This window comes from Nuphar pumila, chromosome 6 (assembly GCF_984573655.1).
Source record: "Nuphar pumila chromosome 6, dmNupPumi1.hap1.1, whole genome shotgun sequence".
Lineage (NCBI taxonomy): Eukaryota > Viridiplantae > Streptophyta > Magnoliopsida > Nymphaeales > Nymphaeaceae > Nuphar > Nuphar pumila.
Genome location: NC_143254.1, coordinates 129,293,326 through 129,314,171, shown reverse-complemented (window position 1 = coordinate 129,314,171; position 20,846 = coordinate 129,293,326). Strand labels below are relative to the sequence as shown.

Sequence of the window (20,846 nt, the reverse complement as noted above, 5' to 3'; positions counted from 1 at the left end):
CGTAATTTCCTAGTCGCTAATGAGCGACAGAACTTATTTGTTACTACTTTCGTCGTTAATTTGCGACAAATTAGCAAATATCATATTCCGTCGCGAGTTCGTAGCTAAATAAGCACTAATTTGGTTTTGCGATGGATTATATTCCATTGCTAAAATAGCAACGAAATTAACGATGGAATATAATCTATCACAAAACATCAAAAATCTATAGCTGAATATTAGCGATGGATAATATCTGTCGCTAATCCATCACAAAATTAAAAAAGAATTAAAAAAAGAGCCCCGACGCATGCGCCTCATACGCCTTAAGGTGCATGCCTCGAGGTGAGGCGCGCCTCAAGCCGAGGCATACACGCCTTGAATTTTTTAGTCAAATGAGAGTCAAAGTCCTCATTTGACAAAAAATTAGGGTTTTTTAGGCAATTTTAACTAAGTTGCTAGTAAAAAAATCGAGTCTGATCCATAAGACATCGGGACTCAAACATAAGCCCCCCCAAAAAATCTTCTGGGGGGCACTTCCCCCCACGACACTTCGCTAGGGGCAGTCCCACTTGAACCCTCGCCTGCTAAACGCGCAACGAGACTCGCGCCGGGGGTAGCCCCCGGACCCCCGTATTGCAAGGGGGGTGCACCACTTTTTTTTTAACTTGTTGCAACATTTGGAACCAGAGATTGAAAACCTCTGCTGCAACACCAAGTTTGTGTAATATGCTGAGTGTTAAAGCTCCATTACAGTAAAGGGCATTCGCTACCTGCAAATTCAAGTAGAGGTAGCTTGATCAATAAAACATCTTATTCCATAAAAGACCTCACACGACAAGAAATTTTTGATCCGGTTAGTCAACATATCATATGTTTTTCAGTGCGCCGCTTCCTTGCATTATACAATTTATTTGAGTTTTTATTGTTTTTGGAAGAAATCTTTTAAAACTGTGATGAATTGAAGAAAAAGTCAAAATTTGTGATTATCCCTTAAGCATGTATTTTACCATGCGCATGACAATAATTGTTTCATTTAAAAAGTAACATGGCCCAACAAAAAAAAGCAAAGTGCTCACAATTGAAGGTCCTAAGCTTAGAGAGAAGAAATTTGGTTGCTCCCTCAATGTGCATCTTGAACAATTTTTGTTGCTCCCCATCCAGCTTGGGAGTAAGCAGCTTAATGTAAGCGTTTCATATAAGTCACAAATTGCTTCTTGTCAAAAGAAGGTTGCTCCTGTGAAAAAAAACAATGCAATGATCAGCCTCCATGCATTTTTTAGCTGTATATATACAACACAATATCTGTAATGCACACACACACACACACACAAGCTCTACCTGAAGTCTGAAAGTGTCAACAATATCCACTACTTTGACAACTTGATCATCGGCACCTTCATCTTCTTCCCTGCCCTCTGCAAATGGGTTCGCAAGAATGTAAGACATATAGAGAAAATACAGATGATCATTTTCTCGTAAAGAAAAAAATTCAAATCAAGTCCATTCCAACCACCAATGATCTCACTTAAGAGGGTGAGATTGCATATTGCCAATAAGAAAACCACTTCTCAAAGGTGAGTTTTGTTCAAATCATCAAAGTAAGTGCGCTCCATTGCCTTCCTTGCAAAGATTCTTTTTAAGGGATCATATTGTAATATGTTCTGTAGATGTTAGAGCACATATGTAAGTCAAGGAGTTAACATAAACTTATTGATCTAAAAGAAAAAAATGGAATGGGGCATATAATCCCCAGAGAAGATCCAGGCCAATAGGGTGAAGATCAAGAACTGCTGTTAATAAACTCTTTGGCTCTAATTGTGGGTACTCATGCCAGTTTTTTAGTGCACTTGCACCAGGCCACACCTCTTCATTTGGAGTTCCCAGCAACCTACAACCAAAGGAAATAATTTCTAGCTGACAATTTGAAGTAATTCAGTAGTTCATATAGAAGGAAAAGCTAATAAGGTTAAGGGTGAGCTAGTAGAACCTGAATATGTGCAATGGTTGTTGAAGTTCAGTCTTCTGGAAAGAGTGCTTGATTTGTAACAAGATCAACTGCAACATAATTTCAATCTTTATGTTGTTGAAATAATAATAAACATGTAATTGAAATCAGCATTTCGAAATACCATGTCTACTAGAGTTCACCATCAACAGAAAAATCAACATTTCGAACAAAAGGCAGATATTCAACCACTGGATCATAGGTGTAATTATAGCTTAAAGCGTTATCATTTGCAAAATCAGACACATAAACTTCCAATCCTGCAATATGAGCATCCAAGACAAGAGATGTATGAGACAATAGATACTGATTTGCACCTGTGGGCTATATATAACTCTTTGGCACTAGAATTCCAGAAGCAAATGTCTTAATAAATGTGAAGTTCTTCAAGAGTGAACCATAGTTTAGATTAGTTGAAGGATCAATAGTTCCTGAATCTGGAAAGCGTAAAATTAGCTTTGTCTTGGTGTCATTAAAACTGGACACAATGCTCCTTAAGAAACCAACTTCTGGAGATAAAATGTAATTAACTGCCACCCCCTTTGATATAGAAAGAATGTATGCCCTCATGTTTAGTTCATGCTGTGTATAGAAGACATCGTGCTGAAAGCGAAAGAAAAGAAACAGTATTAGACATAATCAAAAATATCAAACATGAAATGGAAAGAAAGAAAAGCATAAATGGTAAGAACCAATAGAGCCAAATTCCTATACCTGTGCCATCAAAATGTATACTAAAGCAACTACTTTACACGAGACTCTCCTAAAAAGCTACAAAGCAGCTTTGGTGGAGAATGCAACAATTATGAGAATCACCAAGATAAAAAAAAATGGAAACAAAATATGGACACTAAGCATGAATATGATTCCAGCGATGCAAGAAGTGAAACACCGGTAGAGTGATCAAAGCATTACCTCCACATTCAACCAAAGACTTGGAGCCTTCAATTGCACCACATCTTCAACTCTAAGTGTGAGTTCGAGATAAAAAAGGTCATTACGAGAATTCAATACTTGAACCACTGAAGAAAAAAGCAAGAAATGAAAAGATTTAGGTTTCACAACTGCATAATAACTCAAAAGAAACTAGCACGCTTTACCGCATAATGGTGCATACCAATATGAACATAGTCCTTCCAGTGCATCCAACCAATAAACATTAGCAACATTCCCTCTAATGTCAGCAAAGAAGAAATTTCTTCGGCTGCAAATTGTCCCACCATTGACGACAATCAGCCAGATTTTACCTAAGGCAAACGGGGGACTAGAATCTAATTTTTTTATCAAAGTTGCAAATTCCATATTTAAGTCATAAAAGATCCTTCTTCAGCTGAAAATTCGTGACATGGCATTGAAAACAAGAAGCAGAATCAAGCTGGTCTTTCTATAGCCCACAAATTTGTATAGAAGAGAGGACACTTGATCTAATTGGACACAATGCAACACCTAGATTCACATAGGAAACAATCGTTGAAGCAACAACCTATCTCATTTAACTTGACTATCATGTTTTTGCCATTACAAAGAAAAAATGCAAAAAATGAAAGGAGTGATCTATCGATCAATTGATCAATCATTGATAGACTTACAAGAGATATTATTAAATATGAGTGATGAACTATAATCAACCGATTGATAGACTTGCACACTCGAGTCAGGAAAGAGCTCCGAGAATCCACCCCTTGCCACCACCAACGGCTGGCTGCCCGTTGAACATCCACAGACCAAATGGAAAAGCCGATAAGGATAAAAAAAAAACAAAAAAATGAAGAAACAAAGTGGTAATTCTTGCAATGCGGAATCCATTCACAGGTGAATCAAACAAAGGAAAATCAAAACCACTCCTTCAAAAACAAAAAGAAAACGGTGCACTTAACAAAAACCAGTAATGATTCCAAATCAAGAGAATAATTGCACTCCGACAACTTTACATAAGACAACGTTTAGTTTTTTGAAGGCGATCATGAAAAAGTTGACAGATAAAATCACCTTGTTGTGACTATACGGAAAAAAATCCTCATACGGTTTCTCATTCATTTCTTTTGAAGGAATTGAATCATAAGAAAAACAACATCAAGCATTAAGAGATCAGAATCTCTATTTTTTTTTTCGTTTTCTCCTTTGATCACGTATCCATCACTGGAAAACCCCATTGAAATACAGAGAGAGATTTGTAATGTGTTACCTCTGAGGGTGAAAAGAGTGGTGCAGATGGAGGAAGAGGGCAAGGAAGACGACGCCATCTCCTGGTCGAGGGACTCCGTGGAGGGCAAGGATGAGCTCGGGGCTCTATGATCACCTGGGCTCGATGCTAGCGATCACCTGGGCTCGATGATCCCCAGCTACGGGTTCGACGTCCTGAGCTGTGATGACATCGACGAAGGCAACGACGAGGAAGATTTGGAGAGGAGAAAGGAGGGGGGAGGAGGGAAGAGAGAGATCGTGCCCCAAATGGGCCTTTTTATATCGCGAATTAGCAACGAAAAAATTCTGTCGCAACATTTGTCGCTACTTAGCGACAAATTAGAAAAAAAAAAATTTTGTTGCGACATCTGTCGCTAATTTGTGACAGATTAGTGAAAAAAACTTTTCATCACTAATATGTGCCAAATTCGCGACATATTTTAAGACAATTTTTTTCGTCGCTAATCCGTCTCTAAGTAGCGATGGATTTTGCGACAGAATTTTTTCATTGCTACTTTTAATTTTGTCGACGACTATTTTTCTCTAACTAATCCATCGCAAATTTGCGATGAATTATTTCTGTTGCAATTTTTCGTCGCTAATGAGGGTTTTTCTTGTAGTGGAGGGTGAATAGGTGCCAACATACCAAAAGTGTCCAATCGCATTGCACCTGATCTTCTTCTTTCAAAAAACACATTGAACCTGATCATCCTTCAAGCCAGATACTTGTTCATCGTGTTTGGCTTGCCGAGTCTATATATTTTGTGAGTTTCTACGAGCTCTCCACGTACCGAATAAGAGCCACACCATGAGCAGTTCATCTTGTTTTCCAACGTATCTACAAATAGCGAACACTTTTTGAATTCCCTGTTTAGGTGGGGTGGCTAGAGATCGTATAGCCTATGGTATTGCACATTATTGTCCTATGGACCTATCAGCCAACAATTTGGCTGTGTATAGGTGATCTTCACTGTGCATTGCGAAGGCTGGGCCTGTTCACTAGCTTCCATGGGGGGATACATTTACCATGGATACATCACATTATTACAGTTACCTTCACTAATAATAACTGAACATAAAATATAAGTGTTCCCACCTTAAATTAGGGTATACTAATTAAAAGTTATCTCAGTCATGTTCATCTCTAGGCCTTGCTCCAAATCTTTGACAGCATATTTTTGTGCTTTCTTTCTGATCTGCTTCTATTCTTTCATCAAACCTGCACTAACAATAAGGCTATGTTTGGGAGCCAAAAATGAGGTGGGAGGTTGGGGATTTAGTGGATTCCACCTACCCCTGTGGCTGTTTGGAAGTTGGAATTTGGAAGATGAGAGTGGAGATGGCCTCTCATTTCGCTGTTTCAAGTAAAACCTTGCAATGATGTAGTTGACAATTTCAGTCTCATCATATCCACAGAGGCTCGGCTCATCTGAGAGGAGCGACTTGTGAATGTCAACAAGTTGACAGGAATGGTTTTTTTCTTTTCTTGGATTATCCTAACAAAAAAAAAATTTCAGTCCTCTTATATCTAGTCTCCAACAACTCTCAAAAAGACCCTAAAGAGAAACTGGAGTTTGTGGAGTCTGTTTAGCTCAACTCTTTAAGAATCTGTTCAAGCTTTGTAAAATAGGTTGGACAACCAAAGCCATCAGTTGCTTATGAAGTTTCATGTGCAAAGAGTGCTTGGCTAGTTGGCTTGGATTGTCTAGCCTCATTGAAAAAGATATAGCATATCTTTTTGGCAAAATTTCATAGGCTGATCTTCTACTCTTAGTTTTAAAGATGTGTCTCACTTTTCTGAATTTCCTGCTATGGGCTGCAAGTTTCTTGAAAACTGACAAATAGGGACCCTAGTTTAACTTCAAACCCTTGGAAAGTGTGATTCTTCAGGGCATGTTTAGAATCGAAAAAGATGTAAGAAAAGTGATGCAAAATGAAAATTCCATACTAAAACTAAAAAACTTTTTTGCTGAGAGTTTTTCTAACAATTACTCTTTTTGACAAGAAACATTCTTCCATGAGGGGTGGTCAAGGAATGTTTCCTACCAAGAGAATTTACTTTTACACTCTCCATTACCTATCTCACCACCATCACAACTACAATCCATCTCACCACCACCCACCGCCCACCACCCTTCTCCTCCCTCTCATTTTTTCATATTTTCTCACTTTGTTTTCTCATGCTACACAAATAAACTAAAAACTTTCTTTTGGAGAACTTATCATATCAAAAACTCTCTTACTCATAACTTTTTTTTTTGAGTTTTTCGCTCTTCCACCATCTCACCACCACCCTCCTCATCTCTTATTTTTTTCACATTTTCTCACTTTATTTTTCTCATGCTACACAAACAAGCCAAAAAACTTTCTTTTGAATAACTCATCAAAAATTCTGATAGGCAAACTTTCTTTTCCTGCTAGAGGTTTTCTCTCTTCCAAACTTGCCCTTGGAATTTTTTATATTGCTGCTGGAGTTAAAAATGATTATTTACCCCTATAAAAAATTAAGTAGGCCTTTTAATAATGTGAGGGTATTATTATGATTTGACTCAATTTAACTGATATTTAGCCGTAGTTAATGGTCAAGTAGGTCTCTTTTTTGCTGTTTCTAAAAAGATCGATGATCATATCAGGAAATTCAAAGACATGGGTATCACCAAACACACGATTCGATCTCGACACGTGAGTTTGAAAATCTTTTGAAAAATAAGATTTTTTTATTAATAAAAAATATTTTGATAAATAATTTTTTTAAAATATTATTAAAAATACAAAAAATATATTAAAATAATAAAATAATGTCCATACATGTCAGGATTAAGTCAGCGTGCCATAGCGTGTTCCACTCGTGTCACTCATGACACACGCTCCAAATGGCATGTCTGATTCACCTAATCACCCCGAGTCGTTGCCAACCAGACTTGAACCTGACCCGACCCGACTGCAGCCCACACGTCGGTACTCCCAAAACAGGGCTACAAACGGATCCGAGTCCCACATGTTTTTTTCCATATATGGATCCTTTAAGTAGGATCAGATTACTTTTGGATTTGGGTCGGTTTTGAATTAGCATTTCAAGTCGGATCTTGAGCTCATCCGATTTAAAATCTAATCCTATCACAGTTTTAATTTTTTACATGTAAATAACTTGTTTTTGTTTTACTTTTTCAGGATCCAGTATTACCACATGTATTTGGGATTCGGATTCAACCGTACCTCCTCGAATCTGATTCGTATCCGATTCAGATTCAAAATTACTATTTATATTTCGGATTTGGATTAGGATCTGGTAAGATCCGGCCCGAGTACGACCCATTTGCACCTCCTAGCCCAAAATGTGGCTCCCCTGTCGTTTCGAGTGTAACCGGAGAGGAGGAAAACAAGTCTCTCTCTCTCTCTCTCTCTCTCTCTCTCTCATGATCCATTGTCTCCCTCTAACCCCATCTCTTTGGTCGTCTCTCGTCTTCTTCTTCTTGCGTTTGTGAAATTCATGCATTGTTTCTGTTGATCCTGTGATATCTCATTACATAAAAGACGTATTGCGTTACATTGATCCGAGTTCTTTGGGTGGTTCATTGCGAGTCGATGAATCTCTTCTCCCATCTCTGAGAATTACGGCATTGGGATCGAAAATCGAGAACACTACCATGAATTCCAACGCCAGAAGGATGAACAATGGTGGTGCCCAGATCGGAGGTGCGGCCTCCGCCGCGTCCCTCAAGAACCTCGAGTTCGATTTCGGCCTCCCTAATCGGCAATCTGCGAAATCGTTGAACGATCAGAGGGCTCCGAACTCATCATCATCATCTTCTTTTTCTTCCCTCTCTTATTCCAGAACCCCTCCGTCCTCGGCGCCGAACAAGCCCTCTTGGACACACCAGCCTTCTCCGGTGCAATTCGGGTCGAAGGACGCCGGGATCGGAAGCCTCTCCGGCCCGACGTCGATGGTGGGCGACATCTTCGGCCGGAGTTGGTCGCATCAGGCGAACCCTTCTTCGGATTCGAAGCCTGGGAGCCGGTCGGGGATCGGCGAGTCGAAACCGAATTTGTTCAGTGATCTGGTGGGCACCGCGTTTGGCCAGGGAAAGAGCTCCAATGTGCCCCTCAAAGACTCTGCTCCCAGGGCATCGTTTTCCATGGGAAATTTGGCTGGATCGATCCCGAAACCGAATCCTTTGCGGTCGAGCAATTCTCGATCTTCGGAGAGTTTGGGGAGTTTTGCATCGGAGTCCCAGCAAACCAACAATGGTTATTCTTCGTTCGCGAAGGCCAGCGGTGGTGATCCGTTCGGTTCTTTGGGGGCGGGCAATTGGCGACCTTCATGTAATTCTGGTTCTGTGCCTATGAATCAGCTCAAGCAGAATGCCAGTGTTTCGGTCTCTGCGAAAATGGAGAGTGACCCATTCGGTTCTTTGGCGGATTTTACCTCCAGAAAGCCTCCTGCTACTCAACAATCCAATACCTCTGTGAAGAATTCCAATTTCAGATCAGAATTCGGGGAGTTCCAGTACGCCCCTGCTGCGGCCAAATCATCATCAGCACCCCCTCAATTTTCTACTCCGATGCCGTCAGATTCATTAGGAATTCCAACTCAAATGGGAAAATCCGGAGGTGTTTATCCTATGGACACATTGTTCGCAGCATTGTCATCGTCATCGTCTTCCTCTGCTTCCGTAGCTCAAGGTGCTGTTAACCAACCTCAACCGTCTTCTGAAATTGATGACTGGGGCATTGGTTCAGAGTTTTGTGGGAGTATTGATACAGGCACAACTGATCTGGAAGGGATCCCCCCACCACCCGCGGGGGTGACGGCTTCAATGGCGAAATCCAAGGGATTAGAGAACTACAAACAGGGCCAGTTTGCCGACGCGATCAAATGGTTATCGTGGGCAATTGTGCTCTTTGAGAAGGCAGGTGATGATTCATCCAATGTGGAGATTCTGTCTTGCAGGGCTTCTTGTTACAAAGAAGCGGGAGAGTATAAGAAGGCTATTGCAGATTGTTCCAAGGTACTGGAAAATTTAGGTTGTTGGAAGGATTTTGTGTGTTATGATCGGATTCTCATTTTCCCATGTGAATTATGCACATACTATTAGTCTTAGCGTGTCCTGTTGTAAAAATGCAGGTCCTCCAGCAGGACGGCCAGAACATTTCGGTTCTTCTCCAACGCGCGCTTCTCTATGAGAGCACTGAAAAATACAAGCTTGGAGCTGAGGACTTGAGGATGGTGATGAAGATTGATCCTGGAAATAGACTGGCCAGGGGTACCCTCCATAGATTTGTGAAGCTGGCAGGCTAGGCTCAGCGGGGTGTGTGTAGAGTGAGAATGGTTGATGTTCTCCCTTACATTGCCAAAATTGTTTCTTGGATTTTATGGTTTTTGGAATTACTGGTGCTAATGAGATATTACATTTATTGGGAGGTGAATAGTGATAGAGGATGCATATCCCTGAAAAGTAGTTTCAAGCAGGGCTTTTTGTCTTGAAGATGGTTGATCAAATTGTTTGATGTGTTGTATTGAATTTCAGTTTGCTGGTTTTCTATTGTTTCTCAGAGTTGTGCCTCAGAGACTAGATTAAGTCAGCAGTTCCACAGATTACAAACTCCATTATTTATGTCACTTTATAATTTTATTTTGTTCTGTCTTATATCTTTTCTGTATGACTGTTTTCTAGTGGTGGCATTGATGAATCATGAACATAAGATTAAGATACTGACTGACTGAAATCGATCAATAAGAAGAACATGATGCTCATTGCTGCTTATCCAATCACTACTACATCTATGGTATCTTTGAATTTCATTCAGCTGAATGGTCGCATAAATCTTACTCTTGTTTTTGTGACAAAAGAAGCGTGGTGGGATGTGCTTTTTGGGTTGACACAGTGCAGAACAGTGGCTGAACATGTCATAGAAGTTGTGCAATAGAGTGGCCATTAGAGAATAATCTGGGATGTTGTATGGCATGGGCATATAGAGGAAATAGCCTGGCAGAACTATTTCCTCTTTGTAGGATGTTGGAAGAGTGTTATATTTTATTTTTTCCTTGCATACATGTTAGCGTCATGCCTATGACGATGCAAAAAACTTAGTAGATGCTTACTGGCAGGTCCCCTTGTAAGCTTTCACAGAGCTGTTCAAAGGCATATCTGGACCATTAGATATTAACACAATTATTTTTTAACCTTTGGACTGAAAGAATTTCATACTGAACCTGTTTAAGTTCTCACAGATCAAATAACAAGGCATCTACATGTTAATCATATATGTCCTTGGAGGTGGGCGCTTCGCTCTTTTCAGAGTTATTTATATTATACTCCATACCCATATTGCACCACATGCCCTAGTCCTGTAACCATGTGATAAGCTACTTCCAGCAGCGTATGTTATTATGCTCACAGTTCTTTGGTAAGCGACGTACACGTATATCTAGTGATTAATTTGTGGTGGCTTCATAGTTCTGTGGATTCAAAACAAATAAGGTTTCTTCCTGTATGATTCTGAGCCATTCTTCTTGATCATGGACTTTGACTCTCAATTTTCATTAACATAGAAACTGCAAAATTCTTCACAAAGACTGACATCACATAATCATGTACAGCCAATGTTTTTTTGTGTTCAGAAAATTGATTCAGATGAATTTTGGTTTGCATGTTCATTTTTTGGATTTGACTCCAGGAACAAAAGTATAATTGACACTTTCTGTTTTATATGCTTATGTCTTGTTTGGTTTAGATAAATGAAATGAGTGTTTTTTTCCAAGTGTTGCTATTTCCCCCTTGTAGTGAGATCACAGAATTATTAGGGTTCAGGTTTTTTTGTGATTATAGTTTAAAGACAGGAACATCGTCTTCTTTAGCCATGTACACAAAGAATAAACAACTGCAGAAAAGGAAAAAAACTTGAAGAGGCCTTGTGCACCTATATGATAGCTTGAAGAATCATAGATGATATGATTATAACAAGGAACGATGAGGAAGATAGTGACTAATCTGTATGGAATATCTGCTAAGTTAACTCATGCCTGCTTTAGCTGGAGCCAGCCCCTTCCACATTTTTTGAGATCGTTAGGGCCCATTTCCCTCCTCAAGCTCTCTTTATCTCCTCTTCAAAGAAGAGTACATTATAGGACAGGGAGAACCAGTCTAACATGTTTTCCTCATTGCTTTTGCATTTTGAGCTTCCACCAGACGAAAATCAAATACTTTCCTTTCTTCGATTTCCCTTTGAACTTTTACACAAGAGGACCAATCCAAGGATTAATGGTATAGCTTATCCAATAAACCTCTTAATTTGGTATAAATAATTACTTCTCTCATACATTCCTAATCCCAAACTCCGCCTGTGTATAACTGTTTAGTTATACACTGCCGGTCTCAAGCCCGGATAAAGGAGGATTGCGGTAGGCTAGTGACAGCCAGCATAAAAACTTAGTCATACCCTATGAATATGAACCAATATGAGAATTTCATTGGGGCGTTCCCTACTGAGTGACGCGCTGTACTCTATAGGCCCGGAAGCAGTGATAAATGGGCAAGGGTTGCTAGGTCGTCGCCCAGAAGCGACACGTCACACCGGCGCCCGGGTGTGGTGTCAAATAGGCAAGGGTTCCCTCACTTTGTTGGACGGGTGGGGATAAAGAAGTTAGTCCAAGACCATAAAATTAGGTTAGCCACTTGGAACATAGGGTCTTTAACTGGTAAGTTGGTAGAGTTAGTAGATGTTATGTGTAGGAGAAAGATTGATATTTTATGTCTACAAGAGACCAAATGGGTATGTGAGAAAGCAAAAGTGATAGAACCTTGGGGATATAAGATTTGATATACAGGAATAAATAGGAATAGGAATAGAGTAGGGATTGTTATGAGTCGTGAGTTTATAGATAATGTAGTTGAGGTCCGTAGGAAGGGTGATAGGATTTTACTTATTAAATTAGTATTAAGTACATATATTATTAATATTATTAGTGTTTATGCACCTCAAGTAGGTTTAGATGATTCCATTAAGCATCAATTTTGGGAAGATTTAGATGGAGTAGTACAAGCGATATCTTATGGAGAAAAGCTTTTCATCGGCGGTGACCTTAATGGACATGTAGGCATTAGTAGGGATGAATTTGAGAGTATCCATGGAGGCTATGGTATAGGAGAAAGAAACGAAAGTGGAGAAAGGATTTTAGATTTTGGTTTGTCCTATGATATGATCTTAGCAAACACTTGGTTTAGGAACAGGGAGTCTCACCTAGTAACATTTAAAAGTGGGGTTAATACGAGTCAGATAAATTTTTTCCTACTTAGAAAAAAAGAGATAGGGGTTGTTGCATCGATTGTAAGGTTATACCGGGAGAAAGTGTAGCTACATAACATAGAGTCTTAATTTTAGATCTTAGAATTAGACAATGCCGTAAAAGGGATAGACATAGGATAGATCCTAGAATTAAGTGGTGGGCACTGAAAGGAGCTAAACAAGGAATGTTTGTAGAGCAGGTAGTTAAGGAAGCTGATTGGTGTCTCGAGGAAGATTCAGAATCAATGTGGAATAAGATAGCGGGTGACATGAGAAAGATGGCTAAGGAGGTATTGGGTGAGTCTAAAGGTGGTGCACCGCTAGATAAGGATACATCATGGTGGAACGAGGATGTCAAATTAGCTATTAAGGTTAAAAGAGAGTGTTATAGAAATTTAAGTAAGAGTCGTGATAATGAGAATTTGGAGAAATATATGATAGCAAAGAAGGAAGCTAAAAAAGTAGTTTGAAATGCGAGAGATAAGGTATATAAGGAGGTTTATGACAAGTTAGATACCAAAGAGGGTGAGAATGATATTTATAGGCTTGCAAAGATGAGAGATAGGAAATCGAGAGATCTGGCTATGGTTAGTTGTATCAAAGATGAAACGCAAAGGGTTTTAGTCAAAGATGAGGAAATTAAGGAGAGATGGAAAGATTATTTTGATAAGCTATTTAATGGAAGTCATGCTCAGGATCTTGGAGACTTCTTCATTCATTTTCATGAGATGAATCGTGACTTCATGCGCAAGATTCAAAAGAAAGAAATTGCAGAGGCTTTGAAGAAAATGAAATCAAGAAGGGCAGTTGGCCCAGATGGTATACCTATCGAGGCTTAGAAATGCTTGGGAGAGAAAGGTTTAGAATGATTGACAAATCTTTTTAACAAGATTTGACAGACAAATAAGATGCCTAATGTGTGAAGGAAGAGTACTTTGGTGCCTCTATATAAGAATAAGGGCGATATACAAGATTGCACAAACTATCGTGGTATAAAACTCATGAGTCATTCTATGAAACTTTGGGAGAGGGTGATTGAGTCTAGGTTAAGGAAGATTGTCATGATATCGGAGAATCAATTTGGTTTTATGCTTGAAAGATCAACTATGAAAGCTATACATCTTCTTAGACAATTTATTGAGAGAAATTGAGAGAGGAACAAAGATTTGCATATGGTTTTTATTGATTTGGAGAAGGCATACGATAGAGTACCTAGGGACGTTCTCTGGTAGACAATGATGAAGAAAGGTGTTTCTCTCAAGTACATTAGTATAATTAAAGATATGTATGAAGGAGTAGTAACCAATGTCCGCACTTGTGGAGGGGTGACAACCAATTTTCCTATAACGGTTGGGTTACATCAAGGATATGCTTTAAGCCCTTTCCTATTTGCTATAGTGATGGATGAGCTTACGAGATCAATTCAAGAAAATGTGTCGTGGTGTATGTTGTTTGCTGATGATATTGTTTTGATTGATGAGTCTACAGCTGGGGTTAATGCTAAGTTAGAATTATGGAGACATACATTGGAAGCAAGAGGTTTTAAGTTGAGTAAGAGTAAGACAGAATATATGAAATGTCGGTTTAGTAAACAACGAAGTAGTGATGGGAGTGTAGTGAAGCTTGGTGAACAAGAAATACCGGTGGATGATTGTTTCAAATATTTGGGATCTATCATTGAAAAGTATGGAGAAATTGATGGAGATGTAAATCATAGGATAAAGGTTGGGTGGATGAAATGGAAAAGTGCAACTGGAGTGTTATGCGATCGTAGAATGCCATTGCGGTTGAAGGGAAAGTTTTATAGGACGTCTATTAGGCCCGCTTTACTATATGGTACGAAATGTTGGGATGCCAAGAGACATCATATTCAAAAAATGAGTGTAGCTGAGATGCGCATGCTTAGATGGATGTGTGAAAATACAATAAAAAATAAGATTTAGAACGAGGAGATACGTAAGAAGGTAGGCGTTGCACCCATTGAAAATAAGATGAGAGAGAATCATTTACGGTGGTTTGGACATATTCGGCGAAGGCCTAATGATGCTCCAGTTAGAAGGATAGAGAAATGAGAAAATATATTAGTTAAAAGAGGTCGGGGTAGGCGTAGGAAGACATGGATAGAGATGATAGGAAAGGCTATGAATGCTTTGAACCTCACCGAGGACATGGCATTGGATAGAAATGATTGAAGGAGAAGGATTCAGGTGGAAGACCCAGAATGATTTTCTTTTTTGGTTCATATCGCTGACCCCAATTGTTTTGGGATGAAGGCCTAGTTGTTGTTGTATACATTCCTAATCCCATCCAATGGTTTTTGGCTACATTTATTTTCCTTAATTAAGTTTGCTCTTCTGCTTCCTGTGTTCTTTTGTCCAGTTTCTAAGTGCACAAATATTTTCCTCATGCCATGGCCAACATTTTTTTCACTCCAGTTATAGCTTATTTTCAATCATTGAATTTGCAGATGATATACAACATATAAAGAGAGAATCTTAGGTGCTGCTGCAAAGCACCATTGCCATTCGACCGCGAACTACCTCCTACTGGTTTGGTAAGGGAACAAGGGAGGGAGATGGAAAGGGGAAAAAAATCCGTCAAAATAAATAAGGGGCAAAAGCAAACCCTCAAAAGCTGGGTTTCTTGGTTTTAAGCTTGACCATTCAGATCCAACGGTCAACATGTGTAAGTATGTTTAAGTAGTTAACATTTAAGTAGCTACACCGTTCTCTCTCTCTCTCTCTCTCTCTATATATATATATATATATATATATATATAATGGAAAAATATTTGCTACTAATGATGGTAAGAAACTAATGAGCTAAAAATCACAGGTGCAAGTTCTATCGACTCAATCTAACCACATAGATGTGTTCAACATAGTTTGTTTGCTAAGGATTAAACCTTAGACTGTACTTTTCTGTTGTAAAAAATGTGATTTTTTGAGTTATGAAATTTTGGTACATTGTGGGCCATCGATTTTGGACCCCTTTAAAAATCTAATTACTTGTCACAATTTTCTACTCAACAAACCATGTAAATCACATCTGTTACATTTGATATACAAAAAAATAGAATTTTTTGAAGAAAAGAGTGTTTTCTACACATTAGTTCCTTACCTTCATTAGTAGCCAATATTTACCCTATATATATATATATATATATATATATATATATATATATATATATATATATATATATGTCAGACGAAAGCGTGCCGCTGATTGCAGGTGCGATTAGTGGTATTTTTTAATGTTTTTTCGACATTTAGCGGTGGTCTTGGACTGCCGCTAAATTTTGAAAAACACAAAAAAAAACCACTTGGATGCCTCTAGCGCATTGGATGCCAGAGGTGTCTGGTGATACGCTACTTCATATATATATATATATATATATATATATATATATATATATATATATATATATATATATATATAGGGCTGAGCCGGGCCTTGTTGGCCTGATGCCCACCCCTACAGCTAGCAATGTCAATGGACCAGATTTTATCTGATATCTGATCGAATTTGATTCTGTTTAGTTGCATTTGGTAAGCCAAAACAATATCCAATTATAATCAGATGTGGATATGGTTTGACTTTTTGCTACTGAATATGAGAAATATCCGAATTTGATGGATATCCAAATCTGTTTACATGTAAAAAAGTGGATCTGGTATGATCTTGTCATTATCCGAATCCAAATTTGAATCCGTTTAGCCATAATTAGTTGAATATGGTATTGGCCACATCCGATCCGAATCCTAACTGTTTACATCCCTAGGTACACCCAGCCTAGGCTTGCTCATAACAGCATGTGCTCATATGAATGAAAATACAAAAGTGTGGTACCAACGAGGGCTCCGCTTGTCTGGTAGGAGCAGCTAGTGCACGTCACCTTGTGTTGGGACGTTGCAGGTTCAAAACCTAATGGTATTGTTGTATAACTGGTAGGGGTCTGCCTAAACCCAGCTTGCCTTTCAAAAAAAAAAAGAAGAAAAAGAAAATACAAGTGTGGTGAGTGGGAATATGAACATATGATGGGTAATAAATCAAAGGAATCTGCAATCTTGGAAAAGTTGTAGGTCCATAGAGGATTTATGCTATTCTGAACAAAATAATTGTGTTAATGGAATGGTGCTACAAAGGGACAGCGGGCAGTTTGCAAACTGAAACTGCAGCAGCAGATTGATTGGACTATAACAGAAAATGCCATATTGGATTTGTATGTTCAACACTGATTGCATCTGTCATTATATGAGTGGAAGGTCAGGTGGCAGTAAGTATATCACTCAATGCAGAACTATACCCATATACTAACCGGTAAAATTTTAATGCATTTACAGAGGTACATGGATTTGGTGTCTCCAACAGTGCTCCCTCCTAAACCCTTGGCTGAGGCCAATTGAGATTGCTAGAAATTTGGTTATGGCCTCTGTTTGGGAGCCTTGATTTGGAAGTGCATTGTTGTTTCTCCAACACCCTCTGCTTTTTGGGAGCAGTACATGTTGCGACTTCCTCAACACCTTTGTTTGGGTATTGTGGTGTTTCCAAAACACTGATGGGGATGGAGTTAACCACAAGATCATATTAACGCCATTCACAATCAGATCTTTTTTGGCAACTCCAACTCGAGCACCGTATTTTGGCAACACATGGGAACAGTGTTTCCTTGCTTGATCTGCTGTGCAATTCATCAACCAAGTGGCTTTACATGAGGTTAAATTGTTGACTGATAACAGTACAAAACAAGGCCTTAATGACAGATGAATCCCATCTCTTTCCTTTAATGAACAACTCATGATTACTGTTAATTTGATCAATCATGTTCCTTTAAATGATGTTGCTATCGAGATCATAACGGGCTAGTAATTAAGTTAGAAATTTTTACAGTTCAAGAATATGGTGCTTTTTATTTTGCAATTAGAGCTTCATCAATGGTCATGTTATAGCTGAAAGATGCTTATTGACTGATCTGAAACTTGGTGTTTGATTTCCCTTTCGATAAACCTGCGATGAGCATGATTTGTTGAACCCAGACAGTATTGTAGATCCAGACCTAGCCCAGCAGGCAAGGTCGGGACAATGCCTCAAGCAATTTAAGCAAACAAATGAATTTTTTTTTTTTTTTAAATAATGTCAATAAACAGGATTGAGATAGCAACATAAAAGCAGGTGGCCATGTTTAAATTACAGTAATTAACAAGTTATAGCCATGTGCCCAAAAAATGTGAGATGGAAGATTCAAGATTGTTTAAAAAGTAATAGTGAACCAGAGAAGTGGGCCTTAGCATAACTAATGCAAACAGACTGGCAAATAGGGCTGGTAAATGATACAAGCCGCTTGTGGTTCAGCTCATGCTTGGTTCGTAAAGAGCTAGCTCGAACTCAGAATAGGCTCGGCATGCCAAATATGAGCAATAGGTGTTTGGCTCATATAGGCTTGTTAAGTAGTAATAAATATAATTTAGATATATTTTACATCATATGATGTGTAAACTAAGTAGTTCAAGTGTTTGGCTTGCAAGCAGTAGGTTTAGAGTTAAAATCTTATTGCTTATAGGTACGAAACCATGCAAGTTTTTTATAAAAGCCAGCTTGCAGTCCACTCAATAGGGCTACAATTCAAATCCTATTACTGCCAACTTTGAGGGAGTGCATTTTTCGGAAAACAAGTTAGCTCAAACTTGGCACATTTATCTCGGGCTCATCATGAGCGCAAACTTGGCTCAATCCCCACAAAAATGAGCCAAGCTTGAATACTTCATGTTTGGTCCATTTTGGCTTGTTTAGAGCCCTACTGTTACTGTGAAATGCATTTTTTCCAGTTTATGATGAAAAAATAATTAGTTACTCTTCAAGCAAGATTCAGAACGAGGAGATACGTAAGAAGGTAGGCGTTGCACCCATTGAAAATAAGATGAGAGAGAATCGTTTACGGTGGTTTGGACGTATTCGACGAAGGCCTAATGATGCTCAGTTAGAAGGATGGAGAAATGGGAAAATATATTAGTTAAAAGAGGTTGGGGTAGGCCTAGGAAGACATGGATGGAGGTGATAAGAAAGGATATGAATGCTTTGAACCTCACCGAGGACATGGCATTGGATAGAAATGAATGGAGGAGAAGGATTCATGTGGAAGACCCATAATGAATTTTTTTGTTGGTTCATATCGCCGACCCCAATTGTTTTGGGATGAAGGCGTAGTTGTTGTTGTTGTTGTTGTTGTTCAAGCAAAATTTTGGGAGGATCAGTGTCTTACACTGTAGTGACATTTATAGGAAAGAATATGGTTCTGCAAATTACACTGAATTCAAATTGAGCTTTCTTACCTCTGCAGTATAATATATTTGCCTTAGGAGAAAGGAGTAAGAAATGGAAAAAAATTAAAAAACATTATCATTGGCTTCTTCTCTCAGATGCTATGTATGAATGTTTCTGTACTTTGTACTTTTGAGGAAACTAGTCCATAGAATCATGATGCATTTTGTCTCAGTTATTTGTTTTATAGTTTGGACTTTTAGTTCTATAATTGCATCTGCTACATGAGTGAACTGGATTATCTACTGGGGCCAGAATAACATAAATCTTATGTGATGACTCAAAGATGATATAAGGTGCTTCCAATGGCTGCATCAGTCTCACAAGTTTGGTTCAGTACACTCAGCCAATGCATGGTTAGCAGAATAATAAATGGGGTACAAGAAGCGTGCAAAGTGAGAAGCAAGTATTTTTTTTTTTTGCCAAAAAAAAAGTTTTCACTGTTCCAAAACGAGCTTCCGGGGTTTTAAGGTGCTTCTGATAACTATGGGCCATGGTCTTCATCTTTCATTTACTGATTTGCCACAAAATTAGGTCACACTAACATCTTCACTTTTATTTAATGCTTACCTGATAAGATTGGAGCCTTGCCACCATAAATTGTTTTATATTTACACGGAGAAACCATCCCGGATCAGAGACCTAGCCGTGCTGGCTCTGCCTGCCGTACTTACAATCACTGTCCTGGCAGCCTAAAATAGACATGCACATCGAGCCTGGGCTGTTCGAACTCGGCTTGGTTCAAAATGCCTTTGTTCAAGATCTGCTCGGTTCTGAGCTCGAGCCAAGCTGAGCTTGACTATTGTTCCAAAAAAGTTTTACACAAATGATGCACCATCTCTGTGTTTTGATTCTTGTGACCCAGAAAATTTACATATACTAAAAACTCCCTAAATTATATACTGTATAGAAAAAAAGTTACAGGGCGTGAGATTCAAACTCATCACCTTTTGGGAAACTAACACCCTACCCATTAAGAAAACCACCACCCTTAAGATTTACTTTGCAAACATATTTTATATATACCTTATTCCAGCATTTCGAGCTTAATTTATTTTTTGTGATTCTTGTGACTTGATCAATCTCTGCTCGTTTATCTACATCGAGTCTGGACATGTGTTCAAGCTTGGCTCATTTATTTTTTTGAACGAGTTCGAGCCGAGCTTAAACGGGTTGAGCCTGAGCTAGCTCGGCTAGTTGTGCATCCCTAGCTTAAAACTCAGCTGGCCAACCATATTTACATGAGCCGTTTGAGGGAGGATCCTGTCCATCGACATCGGATCCATCCTAGCTGTTCAACCAATGGATCTTGACAGCCAGGATTAGTCCACACTCTCTGTGAGAACACAAACTAATCATAGCCATCGGTTGGATGGCTAGGCATGACATGTGATGGATCCAATCATATGGGTATGATGGGATCCATTGTCAGTCTTGCTCACCTCTTTCACAAACTAACTCCTTGTACATAAGTGATGAGACTTTAGATGGATTTATATGCCCATTCTTATTCTCTTATTATAATAAGAAAGAAATGATAAATTAGAAATTCATATTATTTAGCCACAGTTCTCTCCTGTTTGAGTTCCCGGTAATAACTCAACATCGCAGTCCAATAATTCAATAGTAATTGAGTTCAATAATTTCTTTTGGATGGAGATGGCTATACTATACGGTGTGGCCTACTTCTTAAACTCTAGTTCAATATATTTTCTCTTTTTCTTTTGTAAATATTTTTCAACCTATGTCACAGGGACACGCCGGTTTGGGTGCGTGTTCCTAGCTAGTGACACAAGCGGGCATGCCGATACAAACACTGACACATACAGATATTATTTTAATATTTTTAAATAATATCTGAATACTTTTTCATATGTTTTCAATAAAAAATGCACTTCTACTGTTATAAAAAAAAACTTAGTTTTTTATTGATTACAAATTAAAAAAAATCATGTCCTCATGTCCTATTTTCCGAAAAAATTTCAAACTTGTGAGTTGAACTCGCTTCACGTGTCCTCGTGTTGACGAATCTTTGTGACATAGTTTCCAACAATTATTTTTGAAACCTCTA

At 38.7% G+C, this 20,846-nt stretch overlaps 1 protein-coding gene across 1 annotated transcript; it reads left to right on the top strand.

Moving 5' to 3' along the window:
- The first annotated feature begins 7,522 nt into the window (after nt 1–7,522).
- Nucleotides 7,523–9,816, top strand: LOC149836194 (uncharacterized). Its single transcript, XM_090010823.1, has 2 exons — nt 7,523–9,180; nt 9,297–9,816. The coding sequence occupies exons 1-2, from the start codon at nt 7,819–7,821 to the stop codon at nt 9,468–9,470; spliced, it is 1,536 nt and encodes a 511-aa protein (XP_089866949.1). The 5' UTR covers nt 7,523–7,818; the 3' UTR covers nt 9,471–9,816.
- Nucleotides 9,817–20,846: the final 11,030 nt, after the last annotated feature.